At 51.1% G+C, this 25,094-nt stretch overlaps 2 protein-coding genes across 3 annotated transcripts; one reads left to right on the top strand and one right to left on the bottom strand.

Annotated features, from left to right (window-relative positions):
• Positions 1-1,977: 1,977 nt before the first annotated feature.
• On the bottom strand, positions 1,978-9,997 carry FHL3 (four and a half LIM domains 3). The gene is made up of 6 exons (XM_039244492.1): positions 9,876-9,997; positions 4,648-4,821; positions 4,387-4,561; positions 3,188-3,357; positions 2,899-3,085; positions 1,978-2,772 (listed from the first exon to the last, which is right to left on the bottom strand). The coding sequence occupies exons 2-6, from the start codon at positions 4,801-4,803 to the stop codon at positions 2,618-2,620; spliced, it is 843 nt and encodes a 280-aa protein (XP_039100423.1). The 5' UTR covers positions 4,804-4,821; positions 9,876-9,997; the 3' UTR covers positions 1,978-2,617.
• Positions 9,998-14,670: 4,673 nt separating this feature from the next.
• Positions 14,671-24,548, top strand: UTP11 (UTP11 small subunit processome component). Of its 2 annotated transcripts, none has more exons than XM_039244486.1 (8): positions 14,671-14,810; positions 18,447-18,508; positions 19,742-19,844; positions 20,414-20,527; positions 21,015-21,108; positions 21,196-21,326; positions 23,346-23,453; positions 24,184-24,548. In XM_039244486.1, exons 1-8 carry the CDS (start codon positions 14,748-14,750, stop codon positions 24,265-24,267), a joined length of 759 nt encoding a protein of 252 aa, XP_039100417.1. In that variant the 5' UTR covers positions 14,671-14,747; the 3' UTR covers positions 24,268-24,548. The 2 variants fall into 2 exon arrangements, with proteins under 2 accessions (XP_039100417.1, XP_039100416.1); XM_039244485.1 differs by having other exon boundaries at positions 23,343-23,453.
• The last annotated feature ends 546 nt before the right edge of the window (positions 24,549-25,094 follow it).

The raw sequence follows: 25,094 nt of genomic DNA, 5'->3' as shown, positions 1-25,094 counted from the left end.
CCTGGGGCCTGTTTCAGATTCTGTATCTCCCTCTCTCTCTGACCCTCTCCTGCTCACACTGTCTCTCTCTCTCTCTCTCTCAGAAATAAATAAAACATTACAAAAAATTTTAAAAAGAAAAAAAAGATTGGAGAGACTGTGGTTGGGGTGTGGGGGGTAGGTTTTGGGATCTAGGATACCTCATCAAATATGAGATGTCATCAAATGTTAACTCCATCATTATTTTATGTTCCCCTAAGAAAGAAAACCTTGTCCAACTATTGCATGTCTACCATTACACAGTGCATCTGGGTTTCCAGGATGTTAAATCTGAAAAACGTTTATCTTGAACTCAATGACACGGTACCTGTACATCTCTTCCTCTAAGGTGGGTGGGCCACTTAAGCAAAACCATTCACCTTCCTTCCCCTAAAACCTTCTCCTTCTCCAGCCCATCAAACCAGTCACCAAGTCCTGTCTTTTCCACTCCTGATGCCACCTGCCTCTTTATCGCTCACCTGGACCAGTGTACTAGCTTCCTGCAGGAGCCTTCTCATCTTACCCCTGCAATCCATTATTCATGCTGTAGCCAGAGTGATCATCTTATGCCCCTGCTTAAACATTTCCACTGGCGGCTTATCTGCAGGGTGAAGTCTGTTTAACTTAGCGTTGGAGTTTTTGTGACCTGGCCTCTGCCTGCCATTTTAGTCTCTTGGCATTTCCTCCAAATGAAATTATTTGCTGCTTCCCCAAAGCGCCATATGTTTTTTCAAGCCTCCCGTTCTCTGCACCAGCTGTTTTCTAGTTGGACTACTCTTCCTCAACAAGTATTTATTGAACAAGTAGTAAGTGGCGGGAGTTGAAAATAGAAGAGTGAGCAAGGCGGGCGTGAGCCCAATCCTCATAGAAGCCGATGGGAGAAAGAGACAAAAATGTAAACATGTGATTATTAATTATAAGGACACATGCTGGGTATTTGTAAAGGTCTGTTGAAAATGTCAACCACAGTCTCAGAAAGTTTAGGATTTGAATCGGGCCCAGGAGGCAGTCTGAAAGTAATCCACCTGTGATTACCTAGGTGACTTTGGGGAACTGGCAAGCAGAGTCTCCACCTCTGCGAAATGGAAAAATGCCCGCCTCATAGGATTTCTGGCAGGATTTAGTATGAGATACATACGATCACGCGGTTCTGCCGGACCGGAGGGCCCCTCCCCCACCACACGGAGGTCCGTCCGCACCGCAGCTCGGGTCCCCACCCCAGGAGGCTGCGGGCGCGACGCGGAGCGCCCTAAACCGCGCGCGCCGCGAGTGCACCCCAGTGCACCTCCGACCGACGGGGGGGCCGAGGGCGGGGCAGGGGCAGCGGGCATCGGACACCCGGAGAGGGGAACAGCGCTCCGCCCCATCTCCCCACTTTGGGGGACAGCCCCCCTTGTTCACTCCCGCCTCCGCCCCTGAATCACGGGGGGGGCGGGGCCGTGACCCATTCATGCCGGGAATCGGATCCAGATGTTCCCGCGGCGCGTGCAGCTGCATCCTTGCCTTTTTTGGCAAAAAACGTGCGGCCGCGAGCGGATCCCGGGCCGCCTCCGCTAATCCTCGGGAAGAGGGGGAAGGGCGTTGAGGGTCTGGGCCCAGATTGGGAATCCATACCGGGTGCTCAGCGGGATTTGGGAAGAGCTGCTAATGGGGGGGGGGGCGGTTTGTACCGGACAGGGAACCCACTGCCAACTCCGCTCCCGTTCGGGACCTCCCCCAAACCCCTCCCTCCCCTCCCCACCCGGAGGAAAAAGTCCTTCGCCAGCAGAGGGGAGGTTGGCGGAGCCTGAGAGGGACGCTAGCAGCATAGGGATTCCCGTTCTCTGGAGATTTCCCATCCCAGCGGCTTCCTCCTCTGCCCTGCACGGAGGAGGTCTGGAAGAGCCTCAGAGCCTCCCTCTCTGCCAGGGAACCTCCCCCCACCCCCCACCCCCACCCCCAGACAAACACACAGAGGCCTTCGCTTCCTCACACTGCTTTATTGCAGAATCTGGAAGGGCGGGGTGAGCCAGTCTCACCCCTCTGCCCATCTCTGGGCAGAATGGAGCTCAAAAGAAAGGAGAAAACACTCGACAGACACCGGGTGGGCAAAACCCTGTACTCTAGGACCCGCTTAAACGGTGAACGCTTGTTTTGTTGCCCAGAGAGCCCCAGCCCTGGGGAACAGGGTGGGATGAGGGTGGTGAGGGTCAAACCTGAGTATTGTCCACTTTCAAGGACTTCTCAGGCACCCGCAGAGGACCTAACGTCACAGGAAAGAAGTCTAGATCAAAGGGGGCCTGGGTCCCAGAGTCCAGGTTTGGAGGGCTGGGTCTAGAGCTCTGATTTGGGGAGAGGGCTTGGTATCCGGGGAACCCAGACTGTAGGGGGAGTCTAGCTTGGCGGAGGGGATTTAGAGGCCCCATCACAGCCCAGGTTTGGGGGCCCTGGTTCAGGGAGTACCAGTTTGGAGATGTTGGAGCAGAAAGGCTGAATCCTGAAGCCCAGGAGGAGCCCCAATTTTGGGCGGGGGGGGGTGCTGGGTCCCGAAGGTGGTTTGGAAAAGGAGGCTTAGTCCTGGAGCCCTGGTTTGGGGGGCCCTGGGCCCAGGAGTCCTGGCTCAGGGTCCTGCTTGGCTGCAGCCCTGGCACAGTACTTGGTCTCCATCTGGCACGAAACCTTGACCCACCAGGGAGGTGGAGCAGCGCGCGCAGGAGAAGCAGCTGTGGTGCCAGTGGCGGTCTTCGAAGGACACATACTTGCCTCCACCGAGTCCTGAAGGGAGGCTGGAGGTTAGCTCTGTGGATCCGTAGCGCGGTCCTGTCCCTCAGCGTCACCCGACACCAGATCCCATTCCCTTGCCTGCACCCTACCCGCTCTGTCCTTTGACCCTTGTCCCACCTGTGATGGGGCGCTTGCAGCTGCTGCACTTGGGTGCAAAGAGTTCTCCAAAACAGGCCACGCAGTACGGGTCGTCATCCCGCGAAGTGAACTGCTGCCCGGCCAGGGGCGTCTGGCACCCTGTGCAGACCAGGCATTCTCGATGCCAGGGCTGGTCACGGTAGGTCACGCCACCCTGTGTCAGCGTCTAGGGGGGCAGCATCTGTCAGCAGGGGCGGGAGTGGTGGTTCCCACCCCACAACAGAGCCTGGCTCGCCCCCCACCCCACCCCACCCTGCCCAGCGCCCACCTTGCTGCAGCGGGCGCAGCGAGGCGCAAACTTGTTCTCGTAGCAGGGCACGCAGTAGTGAGCGCCCTTGTCGGGCACAAAGGAGCGGGAGCCCAGCGGCTGCTCACAGCCACTGCACAGGAAGCAGTGCTCGTGCCACGTCTGGCCTCCGTATTCCAGCTTCCGGGACCCTGTGGGGAACAGGGATCCCGCTCAGAGGCTGTGTCGTTAAGTCCTGAGTGCCACCCTGTGCTGCCCCCCCCCCCCCCGGAGCATCCCGCTGTTCCCACAGCCTAAGCAGGGTGGGATCCATGCACATGCAGCAGGGCCCTTGCCCCGTAAATGGCACACGCTATCCTCCCCCACACACTGCACATGCTAACTGGGCACATGCTAGTCTCCCGTGATGTAGACATGAGGAGTTGGCATATGCGAAGGCCCCATAGGTACCAGACATGACTATCTCAGCATACATCAGGCCTCCGTGTCACAGGCGTGATGACTCAGTACTCGCTAAGCCCTTATACACCAGACACGATGGTTTTAGCACACACACAAGGACGCTACGTAATACTAGGCAAGCAAGTCTTCACCCACACAGAATTCTAATGCCCTGGATGTGATCGATTCAGTACATGCTAAGCCTTTGCATGTCCGAATCGTGTCATTCTCCACACATCCTCAATCCTCCCATAACTGCTAGGCATGCAGGTCACCAAACGTGTGAAGCCCTCTGTGTATCTGCCTCTGCATACACCAAGCCCCAGTGCACCAGCATGATGGTCTCATTGCACTTCTCACTCCTGCATGTACCAAACATGCAGATGTTCATACATGCTAAGCCCCCAGGTGTGTATCAGGCTTGTCAGTCTGCCCGTACACGGTAAACCTTAGGCACAGAGCAGGCCTGCTGGTGCGGCACACGCTACACCCTCAGGAACGTACCAAGCTTGTCCGTTCCTGTACACGCTCAGCTTTCATGTGTATACCTGGGTGTGCCAGTCCCCGTGCATGCTCATCTCCCGGGAGCATCCGGGGACGACCAATCCTGTATACGCTAGATTTCCAGAAAGGTGCCGTGTGTGCGGGTGTTAGCCAGTCAGCCTCCATGTACGTACCATATGTGTACCAGCCCCTTGCACGTGCGAGAACCCTACCCAGATGCGGGCACCCGGTCCCACACACGGCGAGCCCCCTCCCCCCCGCAACGGGGGACGTACCAGGCATGACGGGCTCCCCGCAGGCAGAGCACTGCGACGAGAAGGCGCTGCAGTAGCAGTCATTGCAGAGCAGCTCACTGTCCTGGCAAGTGAAGGGCTCGTCGGCCAGGGAGCGCTGGCAGCGGCAGCAGCGGAAGCAGCCCTCGTGGAAGTGGCGGTCTTCATAGAACAGCTCCTGCGGGGCGTGGCAAGGGGCATTGGCACCTTTGCCCCCTCGGCCAGCCTCCACCCACTCTTTGCCCTGTCCGGGCCAGTCCTTACCCTTGAGTCATGCCCGATAAGCTGCTGGCACTCAGCACATGTGTTGGCGAAGGTATTGTCATAGCAGGGCACGCAGTAGGGGCCGTCATCTGTCTGGATATATTTGCGGCCGTATAGGGACTCGCTGCATTTCGCACAGTCAAAGGCCTCGCTCATGGTGGCTGTGAGTGAGCCCTGCCAGGGGTAAAAGGTGGGGCGTGGGTCACCCAGAAGGGCTGGCCCTTTGTAAAAGCCCTTTGCGAGAGACCAGGCATAAGAAATGCCAGGTCAGAACAGGTCATGATGAGGAAAGGATGCTTCTGGAAGCTAAGGAGTCCTACACGTTTCTGTTTTTTTTTTAAGATTTTTTTTTTTGAGAGAGTGCGCACGTGCATGCATGCACGCACACACACGTGTGTGAGAGTGGGGGAGGGGCAGAGAGAGGGAGATACAGAATCTGAAGCAGGCTCTAGGCTCTGAGCTGTCAGCACAGAGCCCGACGCGGGGCTTGAACCCACGAACCACGAGATCATGATCTGAGCCGAAGTCGGACGCTTAATCGACTGAACCACCCAGGCGCCCCTCTGTTTTTTTTTTTTAAACCAATTAATTATTTGAGAGAGACACAGAGAGAGCACACGACCAAGGTGGAGGGGCAGAAGGAGCTAGACAGACAATCTCAAGCAGGTTCCACACTCAGCGAGGAGCCTGACGCAGGGCTCGGTCCCATTACCCTGGGATCAGGGATCAAAATCAAGAGTAGGACACTCAACTGACTGAGCTACCCAGGCACCCCCTGCATGTTTATTTCTGCATTTAACGGGGTTTTGCGGGGGGAGGGAGAGAAGGGGTCAGGAAAAAAATCAGGAAGCAGAAGTTGTTTTCTTATCTGGGCCCTGGCCGATCTGGGGGGAGGGGGCTTTTCCTGGGTCAGTGACTCATTTCCTGCCCCAGCGAGTGTAGCTTCCACTGTCCCTACTGTCCCTGAGGGGAAACAGCAGGGGCAGGGAGCCACCCCACTCTATATCCCCTCACCCTCTCCTGACTCCTAGGAAGGGGCCCCAGGGATATGGGAAAAGGAACCTCTAGCCAGAACTCTGGAGTAAGGAGCATAGGGTTGTGAACATACTTTGCAGAAGGGTGTTAGGTGGCGAATGATGGAGGTGGAAGTCACCTCGGGCCTCCCTCCCAGAGAATCATCCCAAGCAAGGACTGGAGAGGCTCAGCCTAGGTTTAAGCAGGAAGGAAGTCCTGCAAGCTGGACACAGTCAAGCTTCCCCAGCTGGACCCTCTGCCCTCACCCCACTCTGGCCCCTGCTGGGTTTCTGGTCACACCAGCTTGGGCAGCCTTGGCCTGCAACATCTGCAGCAGCTGTGGCAGTACCGATGGCCAGATGTCAGGTTCGACCAGCAACAGAGGAGAGAAAAGGGAACAGAGTTGTCAGGAGAGGGAGAGGTAAACTAAAGATGGAGATTATGAGGGCGCCCCTGCCATCTCCAACCAGGCATCCACTCCCGGCAGATCTTTCCATCCTCTGGGGTCATTTTTTCCCTCCCCCTGCCTCTGGGAGAAACAGCCTCTCCCCAGCTTTTCTGGTTTCTAAGGGTTTGGGGCAGGGGGAATGGAGGGTGAGAGTGGGAGCCAGAGAAGACATTTTCTCCCCAGTCAGGCCCCCTCTTGGGTGGGGAGTCAGGCAAGGGGGAGCCCTGAGAGCTGCTGCTGCAGACACCCAGCCCCCACCAAACCTCAGACACTTTCCATTTTCTCAGGAACAAAGCATGTTTGTGGGATGAGGTCATCCACACAGCTGCCTCTGGAACAGGAGCATGGGGAGGTGGGGGGGGGCCGGGAAGTGGGGTTCTCAGTCCCTTCTGCTGCCCCGACTCCAGCCTGGAGCCCCAGATTCGGAGCTCCCCACCCCCAGCCTCCTTCATCATGAAGCCTGTGGTCTAAGGGCTTGGATCTCAGGGTGGGTGAAGGGGAAGTACCAGGACTCAGAGGAAGGGGATGTTCCCACAGCTTCAGGAGCCTGGGGAGGACAAAGGAACCCACCAACCCACTACGCCCTCCCCGCATACACCCCAGTAGCTGGCAGTCCCCAGAGCCTGCCCAGGCTCAAGCTGAAGGAAAAGCCTCCTCTTCTCAGCCACCCCCAGTGGGAAATTCTGGCCAAGAAGCATTGCTCTGGCTTGGAGTTCAGACTCCAGGCGCCAGCAAATGCCCCAAGCCTGGAGGGCCTGGCTCTTGAAGGGATGGTTTGTGAACTCAAAACTACCCTCTGTACAACTTGTATGTGTGTGTTGTGGGGAGGGACAAAGTTCGTACCCTGGGCCAGGCCATGAGGCCTCCAGGGGCTGGAGTCTTCCGAGAGGTGACTTCTGGGGCAGAGTTATGCTGTAGGGTAGAGCAGAGCCCTCCTTCTCAGTCCGCTCCCTACTAGTCAGGCCTGGGTTTCCTCTGGCCCAACATCTGAGTGTGGTCTGGGCTGTCAGCCACTGGGCAGCAGGGGGCCACACAGGTGGAATGTGGCCACGGGTCTGTCCAGGAGTGCCCTGGGTCTTTTCCTTCCTTCCTGGCTTGGCCCACAGCAGCCATCACCTTCCCAGGCCCAGGCTAGCTCTGGGGCCATCCCCTGGGACGCAGTCACCACTCGGAGACAGGGGCACCCCAAATAGGGTATGCGCATGGCTTGTTTCCTTCCCAGAATTCTCTAGTCCCTTAGTCTGTCCAGCTGGGCTTTAATGAGGACAGAGTGAAGGGCACTATCAAGGCCCACCTGTCCCTGCCCATCCCCCTTCCTCCTCATCTCCCTCCCACTTTCCCTGGCAGGACTAAGGAACCGAAGAGAGCCAATCTTATATTCCTTCATGGCTAGTCGGTGGGGTACGTGTGTGCGTGCGCGCAGGGGAGACTGCTCAGCCTGCCAGATGGCTCCCAGCCCCTGCTCCCACCAACATAAACAGGTACGTGCGCGTACACACACACACACACACACACACACGCACACACACACACCTCACTCCTACACCTGACCCAGACACACACATCTGGCACCTCCCAGAGTTCAGAATGGCTATATAAATAGCTGCGGCATGGAGTGTGTAGAGGCCCAAATGTGGCATGTGGGTCTGAATCCTGACTTGTTCACATACTAGCTGGGTGATCTTGGGCAAGTCACTGAAGCCCCCTGGGCCTGTTTTCTCAGCTAAAACTACCTCCTACTCCTGAGGCTGTTGTGAGGCCTAAATGTTGGTGCTTGGAAAGCACCTGGCAAAAAGTGAATAGTCAGTAAATGGTAGCCATCGGTGGTTTTATTATTAGCCCCACTCACACTGGGATCAGACAAGTTTCTGAGCCGGGCCTGGGTCAGGGAGCTGGCCTGGGTTTTGACCTGGACGTTCTCAGGGTAAACTCAGGGAGAGAATAAAGAGGGACCCCCCCCACTTCCAGTTCTGCTAGGGGAAGCAAAGAGGCTCAGGCCATGGGGCTGGCTGAGAAGATCGGTGGGGCCAGCCTGACCCCAGTGAGCGTAACTCTTAAGGCCCCTCACACAGGTACACAGCACTCCTGCGTGCTGCTTCGCCTCTCACAAAGTGCAACCCCAGCCACCAATTCACTGGATCTCACAAAAGGCAGGCACGACAGGGTATCATCCCCATCTTACAGTTGAGTACAGTAACCAGCCACAAGCCAGGCCCAAGGTCACTCAGGTCTCAGAGAGGCCAGGTTCCCTGCTTCCCGGCCCAGAGCCCTTTCCTGTTTTTCTCTCTAAAAATGCTGCAATGGTGGTAAAGGGGATGGTCAACATTCAGAGCAGGGACGCGGGAGATACTTGGTGACATCACTAGCATAGGAGCCTGACTCTTCTCCCCAGCTGCTAACCCCGCGATTGGAAGACGACCAGAAGCCTTTCCAACTACCCATGCCAACCCCTCAACTCTCCCCGCTCCCCCCACTGTCCAGGAGGACCCTGGCCAGGCCCCACAGCTGTGAGTCAGGATCAGCTCAGACCCCTCCCCCCAAGTCCTAGGAACTGACAGGAGATTTAAGGGGAGAAACCTAACTCCCCTCACCCCCCACATCCTGCTATCAGGCACCAACCCCAAACTCTCCCTTCTCCCCACCCCTCCCCCCATGGGGCCTGGGAGTCAGAGCAGTTTAGGGGAAGGGGGGTAGGGGTGGGAAGCAGGATCCAGCAGCTGCTCTGGGGACGGGAGAGGAACAGTTCATTCACCCCCGATCCCCCAGGGCTGAAGCAGTGTGTCCAAGATCTGAGTTTAAAAATAAGTTGGGGCTGTCTTGGTGTATGCCTGGGGCTCCTTTTTGATCTCAGTCTGACTCAGGTCCTCTGCCTCACAGGGGCTCGGATGAGCCCCCACATCCTTGCTTCCCAGTCTTTCAGGCCTGAGTCTCTCCAGGTCTGACTCAAGCTGTCAGCGCACCTCCACCAGGACCAGCTCTGCCCGGCTCAGCATGCCTATGTCTCTGCACACTTCAGCTGTCTTTACGTTTTGAGCGTCTCTGTATCTCCGGCTAGTCGGCTCGCAAGGGCCCAGCTCTGCGGGTTTCTACATCTGTACACCCAAGTCATGGTATCTGAGTGCCTCCAAGGGGTCCCCACCCTATCCCTTCTCTCTCTTAACATCTCTGCTCCTGTGTGTCTCTGTCTCCAGTTTCTGGACTGCTCCACAGGCCTCACAGAGACTGATCTACCTATAAGGCTAACGAAGCTTAGGCTTCTAGGGCCCCTTACTTGTCCAGGACCCTGCAAGGCCCTGGGAAGAAAGCTACAACGTGTTCACTGGGGTCGCTGTATGCTTCTCCTTCAAATGCTCCGTTCCACAAAACCTGGGTTCCTCCCTATGCCTCCGGTCGGCTCTCGGTGACTCTACGCCCCAAGTCTCTGTCTCTGCTTCGGGCATCCGTGAGCCTGCCCCTATCTAAGCTTGTCGCTCGTATCCCTGTCTCGGTCTCGCTCCACCGGACTTTCTGGGAGCCTCACTCGACTCTGCCTTCTCCGTTGCAAACTTGGCCCCCTCCCCCCTCCAAGTCTCGAAGCAGCCCCCGCCCCGCCGCCGGGCTGCCGGGATCGGTGTGGTCCGGGGCGGGGGGGTGGGCACCCCGGGGCTCAGCGCCCCCGCGCCTCCCGGTCCGAGCGCGCCCCCAGGTTATCACGGCCGGACACGGGCAGGGGGCGGGGGCCGGGGCCGAGAGCCGGATTCAGAGCCGGGTACGGCGGGGACCTCACCTCGAAGCGGGCGGCGGGAGCGGGGAGGCCGGGCCGCGCGTCCCTCGGCGGCGGCTCGTACCTGCGGGCCGGGCCGAGCCGGGGCCAAGCGAGCTGCCGGTGAGGGTGCCGGCTGCACACGGACTGTGTGGGCGAGTGGGAGCTCGGCCCCAACCCCTCCCCGAGGAAGTGCGCGCGGGGCCCGCCCCGCCCGGACCCCGCCCCCGGCCGCCCCTGCCCGCAGGGTGCGGACCCCGCCCCGGCCCCGCATCCCGGAGGCGGGGGTGGGGTGGGGTGGGGGTGGGAGTGGGGGTGGTGGCAGACCCCGCCCACACCTCGTCTTTGGGCCGGAGCCCGCCCCAGGGCCCCTTGGCCGGCCCAGTCTAACCTAGCTCTCCCTACCTTCCCGAGCAGCCAGGACCCCGCCCCCGTCCTCTCCCTACTTTCTCTGTCCTCACTCCCTGCCTCCCCCACCCCTCCCACCAGCAGCCAGCGGGAGACTGCCGTACTCGATCTCAGGCGAAGGGTACAGGACCCAGCCTACCAAGGTCCCCTGGGGGGCCAAGAGTGCACATGCCCTCTTCATGTCCCCCCCACCTCCTAGCTTGCCCCCAGGGGTCACACTTAACCCGAGTTCGTAAGAGGACTTAAGCCCGCTAAAGCGGGGGGGGGGGTGCGGAGGGGGTGTTTGACAGCTGTCATGGCTCTTTTAGTGGGAAGCAAGGTGTTCTCTGGAAACAAGGAGTAAGGAGAGGACCCCCATCCCGGGCAGGGCCTGGACCTTCGAAGGGCTTGGATTTCACAACTCTGAGTGGCAAAAACAGAAGTTACCACCTCCTCACCTCCAGCTGCACGCTGGGACAGACAAGTTCAGCCTTGGGTTCCACAATGCCCAGGAATAGCTTTGACCTTTGAGGCCCAGGGGAGACCCTAATCCTTGGCCCCATGATTTTTGGGTTTCTCAGGGAGGGGTGTGAGGAGTGTGCAGGGATGGGGCACTGCAGGGTTGGTGGAGGGAAGTGGAGGGAACCCCTCCTCCCCACCTCTATCTACAGTTTCCAATCCTCTGGCTTCCTCCCTGTGCCTGGGAGGGAGGACTGGCGGCTGCCAGGGACACAAGGCCCCTCCAGGTCCTTGAGGCCACCCCCCCTGGGATCCTCAGGCTTGTCACTAGGCATAAATAGCCTCGATCTGGTAGGGAGGGGGAGGGAAGAGGAGGTTCTGCTGTGCTGTTTGGAAAACAAGAGACAACAAACGGACCCTGGAAATAACCTCAGCCTCTAGAGTAAGGGATTCAGTGCCCACAGAGGCTCTCCCATCCCCCAGGCTGGATCCAGCCAAGCTTTCAGAGCAGACTCATTCCCTCCTAGGCTGCGGCTCCTGAGTACCTTCCTCTCCTATCCCTGAATCATATGCCTACTTTCCTGGGTACCAAGTCACCCTCGAGGCCAGATTTCCTTCCAAAAGTAAACTGTTTCTGTATTATTGTTCCTGATACCTAGACTGTAAGTTGCATGAGGGCAGGGACAGAGATCTTCTTATTCACTCCTGTATTCTCAGTACCTGCTCCAACGTCTGGCATATAATTAATATCTGATGAGTGGAGGAATGACAGATGCTGCTTCAGTTTCAATTCCCTTCCACCCCAGTTTGGATCACAGGTAACTGCTCTCTGGAGTCCAGGGGGTGAACAGCCAGCCCATGAGTGGGTCCTTTCTCTGGGCTTTGTCTTGCAGGTGTAGAAGACTCCTAGATAGCTCTGGGGAGGGCAGGGAAGATTGCCTGGGTGGAGAGATGACAAGAAGGGGTCTGCTCTGGGGTGAGGAAAAGGCAAAGATGAGTAGCCTTCAGAGAGGGAGGGGTTATGACCGAGTAAGGAAGGTACTGGATCAAAGGTAGAGTTGGGGTCTCTGGTGTTTACTTATGGCTTGAATCTCTGCTGAACAGCTTTAATAAGACCGAACTCACTAACTGCAAGATCATGACTGAGCTTGGGTGGCTCAGTGGGTTAAGCGTCCGACTTCAGCTCAGGTCATGATCTCACGGGTTCGTGGATTCCAGCCCCGTGATGGGCTCTTTGCTGATAGCCAGCTCAGAGCCTGGAGCCTGTTTCAAATTGTGTCTCCCTCTCTCTCTGACCCTCCCCTGCTCACTCTCTCTCTCTCTCTCTCTCAGAAATAAATAAAACATTAAAAATTTTTTAAAAAAGATCATGATTGAGCCACCTAGGCACCCCGTGAAATATGTATTCTTATCCCCATTTTAAGGATGAGAAAATGAAGGTAGAGAGAGTAAATTAACCCGCCCAGGGCAACACAGCTAATAATGGCAAAGCCTGGATTCAAATCCAATCAAATGTCAAAGCTCCTAATGCCAAAGGAGCTTAGCTGTCAGGCCCTGCAGCCTCTTTAGTCATTCAATCTTATTAAGCTTCAGTCTGCTCATCTGTTAAGAGTGGTAGACTCCCCTGTCTCATAGCATTCTTGTGAGTCTTGAAGGAGTGTACACAGTAGGTATTGAATATGTGGGACTCCTGCCCCGCCCAACATATTCCCTTTCATGGTTAGGTGTTAAGGTTCTGCTACTGGGGCCAGGAGTCTGGAGGTCAGAGAAAATTAGATTTCTGACTTGGCCCAGCCTGGGGGAGGGACGTTGGTATAGGTCAGGGGCTTTGTCCTTTCCCCTCCCCATTTCTCGCTCCCCAGTCGGCTCACATTTCCATTGGCCCAGGAAGACAACATGCCCCAGGGAGGTCTAGGGATCAGCCTCATGGACTCCTTGTTCCCGTTTCCCATCAGTCTACCCCCCCCCCCCCCCCAGGGAACAGGTGTGTTAGAGCCGAGGCTGGAAGCAGAGCCTGATGGCTGTATGACTCGCCTTGGGTGAGTGGGATCTGGTTGTCTCTTTATCCACCAAGGAGGCCCCCACACATCCTTCCTTATCTCGTGGTGGAAGTGGGCTTGTTCAGGGTCTCTCAGCCGTTCTTTCACCTTGGAAGTGTATTTAAGACGAGGCCCTGGGTGACAACTGACTGGCTTCTCATGGTTTCCTCTGGGTGCTGAATCACTCCCTGATGCTTGTGATCACAAGCCCTCCTTCCCCCAGTGAGATAACTTCCTTCCTTCTCTGGGCATATTGCCCACTCTTACCCATTGGGCTGCCTGGATACCCTGACAGGCCTCATGGCTTAGCAGACACTCTCTTTCAGATTGCCCAGAAACACTATTCTCATGCCCCCAAACCTTGTGATGCTCTGTGGGTGCGGAGGGTGAAATGAGTATGCGGGGGGTGGGGGGGGTAGAGGGAGAGCTAACACGTTAAATGCCAACTCCATGCAGGGCACCATGCTAAGTGCTAGTCGTTGCCTCCTTGGGTTCTCACAAAAGCCACATGAGTTGGTTATATTATTATCGCTGTTTGATAGAGTAGGACATGGGCTCAGAGAATTTGACAATGTGGCCCTAAATCCAAGCTGATATGCTGTGAGTGTGAAATTCAATTCCAGGGCTGATTCTTCGGCCCACTTAACTGAGCAGAGGCTGGGAAGGTGGGCTAAATTATGAAGGACCTTGTCTTTCAATGGTTAAGTCACAAGTGAGGTGGGCGTCTGCTAATATATGTGGCCTGAGTTGGGCAAGGCGTGGACTGAGAGGCAGGAAAAAACTTTTCACGTGGCAGATTTCAGCTACTTTCAGCTTTGTCGTACCCACCCATCCACTGGACTCACACTTCCTGGGACTGAGGAGAGGATTTCCTCAGGGTGCCTCAGCTGGTGGAGGGTGCTCTGTCATGACAAATGGGTGCAATTATAGGACTCTCTGAGGGTTAGCTTTATGTGATGCAAAAGAAACCAAATGCCTCTGAAGAGCTCTGCTGTGCCCAACCCTCTCTCTATCCTTACTGGTAGGTTCACTAACAGTAGTTGTAAAAACAACAACAACCATTGCTCCAATTGACTGTGAACTTGTTAAGAGGTTAATACGGCATTAAGCACCTTAAACATGTGCTTTCATTCGATCCTGTAACGATTCTATAGGTATAGTATTATTACTACCATTTTACAGATGGGGGATGGAGTTTTTTTTTTTTTTTTGTCTTGGCTGGTGGCAGTGAGGATCAGAACACACACCTCTATGGTTTATGGTTCTAATCGTTACATTGTGCTGCCTCTGATACTCATTCTGTCAGCCAGCCGCCATTCCCCTGAGGGTGTGAGGGACTGAAACTTTACAACTACTAAAGGGATAGCACTCCTCTGTTCAACTGTGAGTCCCTTGACGGTCCAATGATGCAAGCCGCCCATGCTATTATTATCCTTGTTTTATGGACGAAAAAAATGATGCTCATTAAAGTCAAGAGACCTGTCAAAAGTCACAGCTGCCAGTAAGTGGCAGAGCCAAACCTGGTTTTAAGGTCTCCTGTCTGTCTACAGAACGCTCTTCCCTGTACACGTTAAGTTCACACGGCTCCTGCCTTTAAACACACCGTGTAAATAGGGCAAGTGGAGCAGAGATGTTTGATGGCTGCACATGCGCACACCCCAAGCGCAGCTCAGCCCCAGGGCAGTGCCAGCCACGTGTTCCCAGGTGACCGCGCGGAGCGGAGCGCGAAAACGAGATCTCGGTACACGTGCACAAGCCCTGGCGAATGAGAACTTATTCTTGCAGGGTCACGAGACTAGACCTACGAAACTACACTTCCCAGAAGCAGCTCGCGCGGGACGCCTTGGTTAGAGAACGTAGTTCCGGAAAGGCAGGGGTCGGATAGGCTGCGGAGAGGAAGTGGGCGGTTCTAAGCAGCTGGCGCCCTGGCCTATTTCCGGTAGGATCGGGCGACGCGGCTGCTGAGGCGGTGCGGGACTTGTCTCCTGAGCTTTTGCTGACGTGAATAGACATGGCAGCGGCTTTTCGGAAGGCGGCCAAGTCTCGGCAGCGGGAACACCGAGAGAGAAGCCAGGTAGGACCGCACAGGTGCCACGAGCGTTGGCCCGTGGTCTCGTGTGCTTCCCTCACTCCTTCCTCCTCCCCACCTGCGGGCCCGGGTGCCTTCGGCGCGTCGCTGGGGCACGTAAATAAATGCAAATATATGCTAACGAGGCCGGCGTGCCTGGGGCGGAGCCTCGAGGCCTAGGGAGGAGGGGTCGTCGTTCCCGTCCCGCCCCCGTCCCCCCCAGTTCCTTGGGTATAGTTAAAGCTGTCTTGCGGAGTTTCAGTGATGAGGTAGTTGGGTGAGATGCTGTGTGTAAAGTGCTTGACCTTCTGGAAGGAAGTTGAAGTCAAAGCACATGCCTGCCGGAACTGAACCCTCATCTAAGGGCGCAGGGCCCTGCCTGCTGCGTAGGGGGGCTGTGACCAAAGAGATTGGCGATAATAATGTTGTAACACCGTCAGGTGTGGGCTTTGCGCAGAATCTATGAAGATCTGCCGCATCCGCTTTTTATGTCTCAGACTGTAATGTTTTCCATCCCTATCGTACAGATCAGGAAACTGAGGCCCAGAGAGAAGTGACTTGCCCAGTCACAAACACCAAATTCAGGTGGATAAACAGTTCTACGACTTCTGTGGAGGGTGTCCGTGTTGGGGATGTTGAGTAGAAATTAGTTAATGCAGAATCCATGTGTCCATTCCACTGTGCTTGAAAATTACATATCCAATCCAGTTATCTGGTCCAACTTCTTTTTGCAGGTGGGGAAGAGAGGGAGAAGGATGTGTCCAGAATTGCTGATGGGATGGAACTAAGGCCTCCTAACCACAGTGTGGTCTTCCTGCTTAATAGCATTTATTAGATACTTATTGTGCACTTACTGTGTGCTCAGTGGTGTGCTAGGAACAGTAGTGAAATTTGCCACCTTGTTTGAACTCGTTTGTGGGCCTGTCTAAAAGTAATAATGGGGCATGTGGGTGGCTCAGTCCTTGAGCATCTGACTCTTGACTTCTGCTCAGGTCATGATCCCAGGATCATGAGATCGAGCCCCAAGTTGGGCTCTGTGCTGACAGCATGGAGCCTGCTTGGGATTCTCTTTCTGCCCCATCCCACTTGCTAGCTTACTCAAAAAAAAAAAAAAGAAAGAAAAAGTAAAGTAATGATAGTGTTTGTGTGCCAAAAGTGCAGGATGCTTTACTTATTGTCTCGTTTAACTCTTGACACTCTGGAAGAAGGTACTGTTATTTTTTCACATTTGCAGATGGGGAAACTGAGACACAGGTTAAGTAATTTGCCCAAAGACATACAGCTGTAGTTGGCAAGTGGCAAAGCTAGGAATCAGACCAGGAATCCAGAGGCCACTAAAAGATGAATAAAGAGGCACCTGAATAAGGGGCACCTGGGTAGCTTAGTCAGTTGGGTGTCTGACTTGGGCTCAGGTCATGATATCATGGTTCGTGGGTTCGAGCCCCGTGTCTGGCTCTGTGCTGACAGCTAGCTCAGAGCCTGGAGCCTGCTTCGGATTCTGTGTCTCCCTCTTTCTGCCCCTCCCCCATTCTCCCTCTCTCTCTCTCTCTCTCTCAAAAATAACATTAAAAGATGGAGGGCTTTTTTTTTTTTTAAGTTTGTTTATTTTGAGAGAGAAAGAGAGCGTGTATGCAGGGGAGGGGCAGAGAGAGAGAGTCCCAAGCAAGCCTGACGCTGGGGCTCAAACTTGCGGGGCTCAAACTCACGAACTGTGGGATCATGACCTGAGCCGAAACCAAGGGACAGATGCTTAACCAACTGAGCCACCTGGTGCTCCAGAAGACAGGGCTTCTAAGGCTGGACATGAGCATGACATGGTCATGTCTGAGTAGGAATAGAGGGTCTTTGTGGGCGAGGTAAGGAGAAGACCATGCTGGAAAGGTGGGTAGATGTGTTGACAAGAGTACTCTCTGTTTGGGTGAAGTTTGGACTTTATCCCATGGGTCCTTCACTGAGGCCGTGGGCTAGCTACCGATGATGTGTATGGAGGGAGTAGGTACAGTTAGGTGAGCTACTTCAGACGCAGTGCCTGGTCTTCTATAACAGATCCCTTTGAGCTAGCCTTTCTGTATTTTTTGGGTAGATACCTAGTATCTATGATTCCTGGATCGTAGAGTATTTCTGTTTTTAATTTTTTTTTTAAATAAATTTTAGAGAGAGCGAGTGGGAGAGTGAGTGTGAGTGGGAGAGTGGGACAGAGAGAGAGGGAGAGAGAGAATCTTAAGCAGGCTTCAGACTCAGCACGGAAGCCCAATACCGGCTCATTCGCACAACCCTGGGATCATGACCTGAGCTGAAATCAAGAATCGGACACTCCACTGACTGAGCCACCCAGGTGCCCCTCTATTTTTAATTTTATGAGGAACCTCCATACTGTTTTCCACAGTGGCTGCAGCCGTCTTCATTCCCACCAACAGTGTGTGAGCGGTCCTTTTCCACATCCTCACCAACACCTGTTTTTCTTGTGTTTTTGATTTTAGTTTGGCTGTTATTTTAATTATTATTTATTGCATCATTTCAAGGATAAAAGTTGAGAAAGGTGCCAGTTAAAAATCTCATTATACAAATTTAAGTTTGTATGTACTATTAGAAGTGTACGTACTTCCTCAAAAATCGAGATTGTTCAGAGCAGAAGAAGATGCAGTCTCTTGTGGGAAAGAGCACAGACTGGCCCCACGCAGTGGGTTTTGGTTCTAGCTTTGCCAGTTACTCTGTGTTCTTGGGCAAGTCATTCTCTAAACGTTATTCCCCTTTTGGAATGTTGAGATAACAATCGTATGTTCTATCTACTTCTATTTTTGGGGGGATTAAGAGATAGTATATAAGGAGCACAGCAGATTGCTTTGTAACAGACAGAGTAAGTGCTTAATAAATGCGTCCTGTTATGGTGATGTGGGCAGAAACGTCTAGCACAGATACTGACATATATTAATTGCTCAACAAATAGCTTGTAGAAAGATAATACCAAGATATAATCCTTGCGCCTTCCATGTTATCCAAGTTCTGTGTCAGAAGAGTATTCTGTGTCACCTCTTACCAAGGGAATAATAACAGTAAACGTATGCTGAGTACCTGCTTTGTGCCGGGCCATGTGCCAGCACTGCCTGTTACAGAGGCTCATGATAACCAGGGGAAGCAGGTATTGTTACTCTCATTTTATAGTTAGGAAACAGCAGCTCAGAGAAGTGACTTGCATAATGTCATAGGTTGTTAAGAGGTAACGCTTGGATTTGAACCCAGTTCTCCGACTCTAAATTTAGCGCCCTTACCACAGTTGCCTCCCTGTTATTATATTTTCCCTTCATAGTATTTCTTAAACCCTCGGATTAAGTCTGTAGTAATTTTAGTACAGCTGGCAACTGCTTGCTTAGTGCCGAGTCATTGTTGCCTCTCTCTGTCCTTAATAGGCCAGGAAACCTACTATGGCAGTGCTTGTGACCTCTCTGGCGCCCGTATAGTACCTCTCATCCTTGGGCAGAGCCCAGTGGGGGAGGGGAGGGAACAGGGTAGCAAGTTGGCTCCAAGGACAGGGATTTACTGAGCACTCCAGAGACTTGTTCTTGTGAGGTGTCATGTTGATTTGGGTATGTGTGTGCTGGGGGAACTAAGCACTTTCTTTTTTTTCCCCCTTTTGTCTTCTAGCCTGGCTTTCGAAAACATCTGGGCCTGTTGGAAAAAAAGAAAGATTACAAACTTCGTGCAGAGTGAGTTAAGTTTTCTCGGTAGAGGTGCCGCCAAGAAAGCTGACCGCTTCCCTACCCTGCAGCTGGATCGCCCGAGTGGCCGACAGGGGATAATTTCCTGCCATTGATAAAATGGCTAGAACTCTGGCAACCTGTCAGATACTTGTCTGTGATCCTAAACTTCTGTCTTTGTTTGAGCAGAGTGTTATTTATTTAACTGCAGTTGCATTGTGAATTTTTTCTGATTCTGTTGTTCCCCAGATAGTTTTCTCATTGTGGCTTTGATTTTCCCCTGCCTTGGTGTTTGAGCCAAAAGCAGAATCTTTTTTTTCTCTCCCTTTTCTTGAGATGCAAGATATAATCTAAAATTCCAGTTGCCGAGTCTCTTACATCACCCCGTGTGTGGTGTGGAATGAAGAGATATGAAAGATGGATTCATAAGACTGAGCGTGGGTGATAAAGAACTCTGAAAACATTTTATAAAACAATTACCCCTATTCTTCTTCTTCAGCACTTTATTTACAGAATAATTTATAATTATTTGTTAACTATGCATGTCAGCTGAGGTCCTTTTGTGCTCCTGGTACAGATGGAGATGGATTAAGTGGATTGCTCTGGGTCCCAGAGTTTAGGCTAATAATGATAACTGAGTGCTATTATTGGACCAGGCAGTGTTCTAGGAGACTGCGGTATTTAATGCTTATTTATTCCTCCCGACAACCTTCCGGGATACTGTTATTATCATACCCATTCTACAGATTAATTTAAGATACAGATTGGTTAGCTAAGTTAGCCAGGATTTCCTAGCTAGAAGCGGTGGAGTCCAGGTTTTAATCCAGATAGTCTGGCTCCAGAGTCCACAGTCCTAGTCAGTATGCTATTCTGTGCCGGGTAATTTCTGAACCTTATTTGGTCAGTTGGTGCCCAGGCTTGCATCAGAACCCTTCCTAATGAGCTTTAATAATGTGCTTTGTGTGGTGTTTCCCTGTAATGATGTAAATGGCACTAAAACATGGGAGGTGGGCACAGTTAGTTTCAGGTGAATTTTGGGATAAGAGAAGCCTACAGTGACGGGAGCTCAACATGAGTGACAGTGGAGTCTGGATCAAATCTAGTCATTGCCTCGGCTTTTTTGAGTTTCATTTCGTATGAACTTTAGATGCTTTTAACGCTTGCTCACTGAGGTTTTTTTTATTTTATTGTTTTGTTTTTGGATTTTTTTTTGCTATGAATCTCATTTCAACTGCATTTTAGTGACTACCGGAAAAAGCAAGAATACCTCAGAGCTCTCCGGAAGAAGGCTCTTGAGAAAAATCCGGATGAATTCTACTATAAAATGACCCGGGTTAAACTCCAGGTGGGTACCTAATGGATCAGTTGGTATTCTGAGCTCCAACTCGATAAAGAAAATAAGATGGGGGAAAAGATGGAGAGGAAGGAGCCTTGGCCTTTATTTAGCCCTTCTCCAGTTGGTCTAAGTGCTTTTGGTCAGTATCCAAGGCAAACTGCCCCTTTGCGAACAGCGTGCATTTCTCTTCCTGAATCTGAATTGTCTTACGCCCTGGAGCTGTTCTTTCTTTCAAAAAAACATTTTTTAAAAAAATGTTTACTTTTGAGAGAGAGATAGAATGCCAAGTAGGGGTGGGGAGCAGAGAGAGAGGGAGGGAGACACCAAATCCAAAGCAGGCTCTAGTCTCTGAGCCGTCAGCACAGAGCCCGATGCAGGGCTTGAGCTCACGAGCTATGAGATCATGACTGAGCCACTCAGGCACCTCTGCCTGGAGGTGTGCTGAAATGAACATGCATCTAGGGGCGCCTGCCATTGCAGATGGCATTTGGTTGTCTTTGTTTCAGTCATAAGCTGTGCTAACGACTTACCACGCTTTTAATCTAAGAGGGACTGTATCTTTTCAATTTGGATTTTAGGATGGAGTTCACGTTATTAAGGAGACTAAGGAAGAAGTAACTCCAGAACAGCTGAAACTGATGAGAACCCAGGATGTCAAATACATAGAAATGAAAAGGGTTGCAGAAGCTAAGGTAACAACTGAAACCCTTTGTTCTGTTGTATTTTTGTTACGGGGGAAAAAAATGCAGATTCGGCGACTTAAAGTTACAAGTTGATTTCTTCTTAAAGTGCTTGTGTATGGTGATAATGATTTAGAAGTGTAGTCAGGATGGTGGAGTGGAAAGAGTTCAGATTTGGAAATGAGACAGACTTAGGTTTGAATTCTGGCTCTGCCATTTATCAGCCCCATGATTATAGACAAATTAACATCCTTGAGAGACTGATTCCTCATTTCTATCTCATGGGATCGTTGTAAGGATTAAATGAATTTTGTGGAATGTGTAGCCCGGTACCTGACATGTGGTTGGTGCCTGATAAACGTTTAGCCGTTATTTAAAAGAATGAAGCACATTTTTTGCTGGCTCGTGATAATGATGTGAAATGGTTTAAACTTTTGATATTCATTTCTGATACCCTGGAAGAACCCGATATAAAATGAGATCCTGTTCTGTATTCTAGAAAATTGAAAGACTAAAATCAGAGCTCCATCTGCTGGATTTCCAGGGGAAGCAACAGAATAAGCATGTGTTTTTTTTTGACACCAAAAAGGAAGGTAGGAAACGTTTGAGGGTTTCTGAGACAGTCTAGCATGTTGGTGTATGTTTGTTGTTAGTGTCTTAAGAATTGTCCTGACTTTCAGTTGAACAGTTTGATATTGCCACTCACCTGCGAACAGCCCCGGAACTAGTTGACAGAGTCTTTAACAGACCCACAATAGAGACCTTGCAGAAGGAGAAAGTGAAGGGGGTTACCCAGCAGACTCGACTTAAGGTAATTTTCTCCATTGTTTTTGGGTCTGAGCTTAGGAGAATTTAGTTTCTTTTTTTTTTTTTTTGCTGCTGTGTTTATTATAATAACTTGAGGGAAACTCACTAAGAAAAGTGGAAGGAAGATTTGATGATGGGGATGGGAGTGGAGGAAGGTTCCTTGGTTTGTAAGATTGGGGCACATGTGGCCTAGTGGTCGGGAATGTAGGGTTTGGCTTTAGTTTTTTTTTTCTTTCTTTCTTTCTTTTTTTTTTTTAATGTTCTATTTATTTTTGAGTGTGAGTGGGGGAGAGACAGAGAGGGAACAGAAAACCAGAGATGGGCTCTGTGCGGACAGGGCTCAAACTCAAACTGAGATCATGACCTGTGCTGCTGTAAAGCTGATGAGAGCTTGCTCAACCAACTGAGCCACCCAGGTGCCCCTGGTCTGGCTTTTAGATTTGCATTTGAATCCCACCTGTCTCTGGGTTTTGTGCCTTTAAGACCTTTAAGACTTGTGGCTGACGCCTGCCTTGTAAAATGTAGAGAGAGGCGGGACACCGAAGATTAAGGGATTTGGTATTTTCTTCAGCAGCAAATACACATCTCAGAAAGTCTTTACGTATTATGCATTTGTAACCAGAATTTTGTATTGACTTTTCCTTATGGTGCTTTCCATCACTGTAACTGGGTTTTTGCAGAAGACATGCTTTTTCTCAGAGCCTTCTGGAGTTGAACTCTCACTTCTGACTGATTCATTTAAAAAAAAATGCTGTCAATGTGTTTCAAGCAGACAGCTGTTCTGTTTTGATTTGAATCATTTACACCGCATCAGCTTTGCTTCCAATGTTTAATTTCACAGCAGTTTCCCTAGCTCAGAGGCAGCTAAACTTGCGTTGGTAATATAAATACCCCTAATTAGTTTGACTATATTGGGTAATCCCATAAATTTGACAGTCTGTGTAATAAAGTGAAAACAAAAGCTGTCTGAAACCACTGCTGCGAGACTGTGCTAGAACTGGTGAATTGTTTAAATCTGAAGCCCAGTGATGGTGCCCCCTTGTAGATGGCACTTCCAGCTGAGGAGCTGGCTCACTACTGTTCTCGTGACAACTCTGTTTGCCAATTAGTTGTATTTTCAATTAGCTGGGTCACTAACGCTTCTCAGGTTCTGTGGTGCTCCCTGAAGAGGTTAGTGCTCCCAACAGAATAGTTCACCAACACGCCTTCTAGGGAAGGTTGGGATCCCGCCATTTTTTGTCCAGTGGTGTTGTTTTTCCTGGTTGTTTTGTCTAAAGCAAAAATATTTTCATTAAGAGGCTGCTGGTGGGTGGATTACAAGGGAATTTTTAGCCTGTCTGTAGGCAGGGTGGGCAGCCTGTGAATGGGCAGTAGGAAGTCTGAACACTTCACACAGACATTTCATGCAGATGCGGATATGCATTTGCACAGATTTGCACCGGCACACGTACATATGTATTTCAAGAAGGAATCCACAGCTTTCATCAGTTTCTTGGGGGTTCATGATTCCCTCACATTGAAGGGCCACTGGCCTTTGAGGAATATTTCAGCAGTGAGAATTCTCAGGTCAACTTCCGCTGAAAAAGTCCTGCTCTCTGAGTTCTGTGGTTCTGACACCTGGACACTGCCCAGTGGCCTTCCTGTTCTCTGTTCACGTTGTGGAGGGTTTCCAGGACTGGCTCATTCCTGCGTCGCCTTAGGTTACCGGGACGCTCACACAAAGGTCGAACAGCTTAGTGTAGTAGTGGAAAGATTCCTGGGATCCGCAAAACTCGTGGGACAGTCCTGATTCTGTTCCAGGTGAACCACGTGTCCCTGGGCAAGTCTCCAAGGTTCTGTTCAGCTCTAGAATGTGGTGTTCCTAAAATGGGCAATTTTATAGGCTCTTGCGTTGATTCTGAGTAAGAAGGGAGTTCATGAAACCATTTATGCGTTTGGACTTGAGTGGATTAAGAACAGTTTTTTATTTCATCTTTATCTGGTTAATTTTATTGAAAACGTGTGTGTATGTCTTCCGCAGCAGATAGCCAAAGAAAGGCAAAAGCAGTATAACTGCCTGACACAGCGGATTGACCGCGAGAAGAAACTGTTTGTTATTGCACAGAAAATTCAAACACGCAAAGATCTTCTGGTAAGGAGAGAGAGCCTTAAGCCCTTCCTCCCCCCCACCCCTTCCTCTCTCTCTCTCTCGTAAAGGTCTTAACTTAGACTGGATTTCAGCTGTGTGTAAATCAACCTCAGTGAAAATGTCTGCTCCTCAGGGGCAGTGGTTTGAGCCAGTGTCTGTTACTCTGACAGTGTTGAAATGTTCCTTGATTAAGAAGGTAATAAGGGGCTTATTAGTCAGTGCTTTGGAACAGCAGAGGGTAGGATCGGGTAGCGCTATGAACTTTATAGCTTATGAGCAGCTATGTGTAACATTTAAGCAGGTTAACAAAACAGCGAGTGTCACTCATAGGCGTTTAAAAATAGCCAACATTGTGTTGTTAAATAGCACAGCTAAGGATTATACGATGCCCCTTTCGTATTATTACCGTTCTTCTAAATGTCAAATTCTTCAGCTTTGTAGATCCTTCAGATCTGCCTTTCTCAACTAGGGTTCTGCGTGAGAATGAGCTCTACAGAAAAAGGATTTGACTACCTCTCTTCTCAGTTTTTCCAAGAACTTCTACGTAGTAGTGGCATTATAGATTCCCAGGGGAGAAAATGATTCACTGCATCTGGGGATACTTTAGGGCTTTGTCTCTCCTATACTTTGAGAAGGGCCGAATTAGGGGCTTTCTGATAGGTAGTGTATTAACCTTCCTGTTTTACAAAACTCTTTCCTACCATTTACCGGTAACCTTTTTACTCTTTTGTAGGACAAAACTCAGAAGGTGAAAGTGAAGAAAGAAACCGTGAACTCCCCGGCTATTTACAAATTTCAGAGTCGTCGAAAACGTTGAAGTGGTATAGATCAGCCTTGTCATTCCATATGGAAGAGAATTCTTTCTCTTTTCCCAGTAACATCCATTAGCCTGAATGATGTGATTTTTCCTGTATGTAACTTTATTATAGATCTGACATTTGATATTTTTCTGTGCACACCATTAAAGCCCCTTCCCATGTCTTTTTATTTTGAGGGTGTGAAATCAGCCTTATTTTTATATACCTATGTATTTTTTCATTATGAAAGTTATATAATCTCATTAGAGTGAATTTGAAAAATAAATGAATTCACTTCTAATCCCAGTACTAATCGAAGAACAATAAGCAGTTATTAGTGCTAGCAGCTAGGGCAATAGAGGTGAACGCAACTGTGAGCATTCTGGTTTATTTCCTCCTTTTTATTCTTTTTTAAATTTACTTATTTATTTTGAGAGAGCATGAGCAGGGGCAGGAAAGAGGCAGAGAGAGAATCCCGAGCAAGCTCTGTGCTGACAGCCAACTGTGAGATCATGACTTGAGCCGAGATCAAGAGTTGGACACTTAACCGACTGAGGCACCTAGGCGCCCCTATTTACTCCATTCTATAAAGGTGTGTACTGGTTTTTACTTACGTTTTTGTGTTCTGTAACTGTAATTACAGTAAACAATTTTATATCTTTTTTCACTTCAATTATACTTCCATTTTGTTACATCACTTAATTTTTTATTATTTATTTATTTATTTTTAATGTTTTATTTATTTCTAGGAGAGAGAGCAACAGCGTGAGCAGGGGAGGGTCAGAGAGAGAGGGAGTCACAGACTCTGAAACAGGCTCCAGGCTCTGGGCTGGCAGCACAGAGCCCG

This window comes from Hyaena hyaena, unplaced genomic scaffold (assembly GCF_003009895.1).
Source record: "Hyaena hyaena isolate Hyena2069 unplaced genomic scaffold, ASM300989v1 scaffold_237, whole genome shotgun sequence".
NCBI lineage: Eukaryota > Metazoa > Chordata > Mammalia > Carnivora > Hyaenidae > Hyaena > Hyaena hyaena.
This window is presented reverse-complemented; position numbering and strand designations above follow the sequence as displayed.